We start from the raw sequence: 5,876 nt of genomic DNA, 5'->3' as shown, positions 1-5,876 counted from the left end.
TTTTTTTTTTTATTTGTTTCATTTGTTTCTCAGGAACTCCTGCTACCTATATATTGGAACTTCTTTGCTTACATACAATACTTATTACTTTTTCTTGAAACATTTTTATTCTTTTTTTATTTATAATTTTTTCACCTTCTCATCATCTATTCTTCCTAAGGAATTATATATTGTATTTATTCACTCTGTGTTTCTTTTTGTTTGATATATTTATTTTATTTCTAATTCCTTCTTGAGTTTTATTACCATATTTCTAAGTTTTACTAATTCTGATTTATGTTGCTATTTTGTCATTAGTTATTTCCTTTTCATCATTTATATCTAATGTCATTTTCTTAATATTCTTTTGAAGTAGTAGGTTATAGTTTTGACTTGCTTTCTGGGCCTGTATTTCTGACATGCTTTTACTATCATTAGGGATGTTATTCTGCCCCTCCCTTTTTTAATGATAACTTTGTATGGAGTTTGGCTTTGATATTTGTTTTCTTATTTTTTGTGTGAAATTAGTTTTCCTGAACTTCATTCAAGACAGAGGCTTGGTTTAGATAACTTCTCTAACTTTACAGAGCTCATCTTTGGTTGTTTTTATGCATTATTAAAAATATGGCAGTTTGCTTCCTGAGATTTTGAACCTCTGTTCCTCTCCTCATTTTTTTCTGGACCTTCTCTCTCAATGTCTTTGTTGTCTCTGACCTGCTCAAATTTGATTCTGCTCCCAAAAGTGGGGAGTCCTCTCCTGGGAAAGAGTATTAGTCTGTACATTTTGTTGGAGTGGGCAAAACCCCTACCAAGTTCCGTAGCTCTTCTCACATTGGCCTTCTGTATTTTACTGTTGGCTATTTTAGAGCTTTCCTGTTCTCAGAAGCATCAGATACCCTGGTACGTTCCTTTGTTTTTTCCCAGACGTGTACTGATATAGTGCAGGTCTCGTGGGGGTTGATAATTTTCCCCACTCATGTTTTGAGGTTCAAGGAATGCTTTGTCACTTTTTTTTTTTTAAAATAAATATGGGTCATGGGGTTTTCAGTTTGCAATCCAGTTACTCTGTTTTTATGAGGAGATTTGAAAAATCAAAACTCTATGCTTCTATTACTACTTCTACCTTCTCAGAATTCTCAAATTCCTTTTAAAACAGTCAGGCTCATTTACCACAGCCCTTCATCTTTGCAGTAGGAGTCAATTGACAGAAAGGAAAAGTGAACTAAACCAGTACACTCTGCATGTGTTTGTGTGCATGTATGAGCATGTGGGTTTATTTGGAGAAGTGAGATGTAGCTGCTGAGAGCTTTGCTATATATGTATGTGGGCGTATCCTAAAAGTCCAATGTTTTAACTAGAAATACTTTTCACATTTTGAACATGGGAAGTTTTCTCTTTGGTTTGTGGCATGAGCACTGTTTGTAGAACTAGTCTTTATTTTTGGATATATTTTTGTCTCTTGCAGTGACACTGCCATTACAACATTGCCAATTACTCTGTGATAGGTTAGTCTGTCTGCAGCTATTTTTTCCCCCCTAGAAACTACAGCTATTCTGATATGGAAAAAAATTGTGCTTTTAGTTGCGCTCGGAATATTTCTTTTGTTTGCTGCTTACTTCAGGTCACTTTTCAGTAGAGGCCTGGATAGGTCTAATACTATTTCCACACTAGGCTTCTTGAACAATTTAATTTTGTCATTTACAAACCACTTGGTAATCTATCGATCCTGAGATCTGAAAAAGCCAAAAACTTAGGGAAATGGAAGAAGTGCTTTTAAGACAAATTTCTGTTAATGTTAATGGATGGAAGATTTATGTACTCTCCCTTTTCTACTTCTGCCATCATCAAATTGTGATTGGTTATCATGGCAAGTGAAAAAAGAATTATACAAAATAAGTCATTAAATTGCTCCATTTAAATGCCAATTTAATTCTACACTTTTCAGATTTAAGAGTAGGATATTAAAGTTCAGAAATATATCTACAGTAGAATGTACAAATCCAAAAACGGTTTGTTTTCTATTTTCAAGCACAGACTAATTTGTGATGTGAAAGACTGAAAATTAAGTGCCTACTATTGCCAAAAAGGTATTAATGTAAACAGGACCAAGAATAATACCATAGGGGCTTCTGCAGACTGAAGTAGAGAATTGATTGTGGTTATAAAGTACTGTGAACATAAAAAAATGCCTGTGTGCTCAATATAGTATATATTCCTGCAAGTTTGTTAGTCGATTGTGCGAAATATTTATGTAAAAATTCTATTGAAGTAATTACCCAATTTATTATTACAGTTGATTTAGTGTGAAATATTTATGCAAAAATTCTATTGAAGTAATTACCCAATTTATTATTATATATATTTAGAAAGTTATAGGTGTTTTAGGACAAACAAAACTTTTCATTTATATGTGAGGAAACTCAGAAATATTTAGAAAATAAATGAATAACCAAACTGTTTATAGAAAAAATATATACTTTATTTTCAACTAGAAAGGTGCAAACATGTAACTTTTGGTCACACTCTCAACAAATAAACTGTCCAAAAAACAGTCATAGTCAAAGTAGAAACAAATGCTTCCAGGTGGAAAAACTGATCAGCTATATAGAGTCATTCGTTTTTTAATAAAGGCCATTTGTTCGTTAAAAGTGAGGCTACCACATCTTTGATCTACAAATCAGACTTCCAAAAGCATCACTGCCTCACCTTCCACAAACAATCCGTTCTGATGGACTGTCACTCTGAGCAGAATTTCCATTTGAATATCCATTTCATGCTTTGAATTATCAGACAAGCTTTACGTCCTACCTATGGTGTTCAGAATTGAGGCTAACATTTGAAATGTCAAAGCATTAAACACATAAACAAAAAGGCACAAACAACTTTAAATTAACTTAGATAACTGTACAAATATATATATATATACACACAATATTTACAATATCAATAAAAAAATCTGGCTTGTTACAGGCAAATTAGCTTGCCACAAGCTGTCCAGTCTAATAGACAGGATTCTGATTCCTGAACACTGCCGTTTGAATCAGAATGTCAGAGCTGAATCTGTTCTGACTTAAAGAAGAACTTGACTCAGCCTCATGATGGTTGGAGAACGCACATCCTAGCTGCTGCTAGAGCTACAGGCAGGTCCATGAGCGTGCTAAAATTTTCCTTCTCAATAAAACTCCAAATAGCGGGCACATTACTACTTTAAGATTTCAAGACTTTCTATGGGTGCTGTCTCCCCACTGCTCCTAAAGCCACACCTTAGTATACATTCTGGTGCTATGCGCTAATGTAGTCCCACTGTCAAGTCTTACTTTCTTCAAACCAGTGTCTGGGGTTGATAGACTATTTGCATGTCACATGGCACAATATTTTGAATTTGAAGGGAATTTTTCTTTTCCCCAGTTAGAAAAACTGATTTAAATAACTTGTGCTACTGAAATCATGTTTACACAAAAATGAGATGTGAATCAATTCAAGTTACAGCCGAATGAGTTAATGTCTCTCACTCTCTTTGGCTTTATGCCATGTCTCCATACATCTTCCTGTAGTAGAGTGACTCAAAGATGTCATTGTCTCCAGGACAGTTGTAATGGCAGGCACAGGTCTTGATGAACATCATGCTCCTCTTCATGACCTCACCGTCAGGACACTTGAACTCCACAGGAAGGGTGGTGGTTCTGTGGGGGGTGCAGCAGCGTCCATCTGTGCATACTCCGCAGAACTTAGCCCGGTAGGTCTTCACGCTGGTGCAGCCAGAAAGCTCAAATTTGACAGGCTTGGAGATTTTGGGGGTACGGATGCACTTTTTGCCCTTCTAAGGAAGACAAGGAGAAGAGAAAAATCAATGACTACAAGGGGAGTGGCTTTCTTCAACCTCTGTGGGTTCTAAGCTTATGTTGTCTGACTTATGTTTATATTTTAAGGAGAGGAAGTTTGAGTCTCATTTGCCAGTTTTCCAAAAATAGACATAGCCTCTCTTGGGATGTCTTGAATTAATTAACACTGTGGAGAATTTCTAGTGGAAAGCTGGTGGTTCCTATTACACAACATCTCATTCCAGCAAAACAGCAAAAATGGTTAGATATTTTTGGAGATAATAGGCCTATAATAACAAGAGTGGTAGGAGCCCTGACTTTGGTCCTATCCACTATCATTCCATTCAAATAAGTTAATAGGAACAGAACATGTACCTTAATGTTCTCTTCCAGGTCAGCTTCGCAAGGCCTGACCATGCAGAGGCGGCTCTGCTTCTCCAGCCTGCAGAAGGCGTTGTCGTTGGTAACCCGGGTGGAGATGCCCATCCCACAGGTCTTGGAACAGGCACTCCACTCTGTGGTCTGGACCAGGCAGTTGGCTCGAATCATAGTTGGGTCTGGGCCAAACGTGTCTTCCAGTCGGTAAGCTGGGAGAGCAGAGCGCACAAACACAAGGTTAGATGCCAGGATAAGGCACTTCCTCCTCCCTTGGCAAAGTTAGGACTCAGCTGCTGGGGGGCGGGGAGAACTGTAACCCTGACTTAGAGGAAGTTTCAACTCACCGGCTAGGGCAGGGCCAACCACGGTGTGGTCCTTGGGCTCGTCGCACACCCACTCCTCACAGCATTTCCCAGGCAGCTTGACCCTCCGCGGGAAGGGGCAGTCAGGGCTGGGCAGGCGAACGTCCATGCTGCACAGGGGCACGCAGCCCACCGCCCCGTCCAGGCAAGTGCACTGGTATTTGCAGCTGCTCTGGAAGGACTCTCCGCTTCGGTACACCGTCCCTCCAAAGACGCAGGGGGCACCATCTTTGGCTGAAGGAGAGGAAGGGAAAAAAGGATGCCAGGAGTCAGGCTTGCGAGTTGGAAGCAGGGCTCCAGGGGGCAGGCTAGAAACAGCCAGAGAAGGGACTCGACTCAAGCGGCTTATTGGCTTATTTTCTGGCGGGAAGGTGGGCGTGAAGGAGGTGGCCGGTCACTAAGTGTCCCTGGCACCTGGGCCAGCGGTGGCGGCAGAAAGGGGTAGAGGGCCCGGACGCGGGCTGCAGATCTTACCGGTGCATACGCCGATCTTGCGGTTGGCCGGGGAGCCAAAGTCGCAGAAGAGGCCTTTGTGCGGGTCGCAGGGGTCGCGCTCAGTGCACAGCTCGCCCAGTTGCTTGGCGCACACTCGGCAGCAGCCGCAGCCGTCCAGCACCAGGCTGACGCCGGCGGGGCAGCGCGGCGCCGGGGCCGAGCACTGACACTGGCCGCTGCAGTCCTGGCCCGAGGCGGGCTGCGGAGAGAAGGGGGCGGTCAGCCGGGCGCACGGCCCTCGCGCCGCCGGGCCCTCCCCTTCCCCGCCGAATCCCTCCCCATCCGCGCCAGCCGCCGCGGGGGTCTCCAGGCGCTTACCCGGCTGCAGAGGGCGAACAGGAGCACGAAGGCGAAGCGGACGGGACCCAGGCCGGCGGCGGACATGGTCGGGGCGCTGCGGGCGCAGGGTCGGAGTATGCGGCTGCGGCGGCTGCGGCGGCGGGGTGGGTGCGGCGCGGTCGGCGGGACAGTGGGACGCGGGCTCGGGCCGGAGGTGGGGGCCTGCAAGCGCCGGATTGTCGTTTCTGGAGCTGTCGGCCGGGGCGGCTGCCGTCGGGCTGGAGGCGGTCGGTCGCCTGTGGTTGGAGTTGCACTGGCTGCCTCCTCTCAGCGGGGAAGAGTTGTTGTGTGAGGCTGGGGCGGGCGGCCCGAGGCTTTTATACGCTCCGGGCGGTCCCGGCTCGCCAATGAGCTGAATGGAGTCCTACACAAACAGGGACATTCCTCGCATTCCTCCCCACCTTCCTGCCTCATCAACTCACACCGGATTGATCCTGACCCCTTGACACTCAGCATTCCTCCCGTCTGAAAAAGCTGGCACACTCCAGCTCACCAAAAAAAA

At 44.1% G+C, this 5,876-nt stretch overlaps 1 protein-coding gene across 1 annotated transcript; it reads right to left on the bottom strand.

The window, feature by feature from the left end:
* Nucleotides 1-2,436: 2,436 nt before the first annotated feature.
* On the bottom strand, nt 2,437-5,674 carry CTGF (connective tissue growth factor). The gene is made up of 5 exons (XM_011358700.2): nt 5,354-5,674; nt 5,015-5,234; nt 4,523-4,774; nt 4,176-4,387; nt 2,437-3,799 (listed from the first exon to the last, which is right to left on the bottom strand). The coding sequence occupies exons 1-5, from the start codon at nt 5,417-5,419 to the stop codon at nt 3,503-3,505; spliced, it is 1,047 nt and encodes a 348-aa protein (XP_011357002.1). The 5' UTR covers nt 5,420-5,674; the 3' UTR covers nt 2,437-3,502.
* Nucleotides 5,675-5,876: the final 202 nt, after the last annotated feature.

The sequence above is a fragment of the Pteropus vampyrus genome, unplaced genomic scaffold (assembly GCF_000151845.1).
Source record: "Pteropus vampyrus isolate Shadow unplaced genomic scaffold, Pvam_2.0 Scaffold43, whole genome shotgun sequence".
Lineage (NCBI taxonomy): Eukaryota > Metazoa > Chordata > Mammalia > Chiroptera > Pteropodidae > Pteropus > Pteropus vampyrus.
Note: the sequence above shows the minus strand (reverse complement) of the source record. Positions and strands in the feature narration are given on the sequence as shown.

Bases quoted from the DNA above. Each gene is read 5' to 3' on its own strand.
- CTGF (XM_011358700.2), bottom strand. From the start codon at position 5,419: ATGTCCGCCGCCGGCCTGGGTCCCGTCCGCTTCGCCTTCGTGCTCCTG. The intron at 4,775-5,014 runs GTAAGATCTGCA...CCTCTCCTTCAG, and splicing joins CAAGATCGGCGTATGCACCG to CCAAAGATGGTGCCCCCTGC. The intron at 4,388-4,522 runs GTGAGTTGAAAC...CTGCTCTCCCAG, and splicing joins GGTTGGCCCTGCCCTAGCCG to CTTACCGACTGGAAGACACG.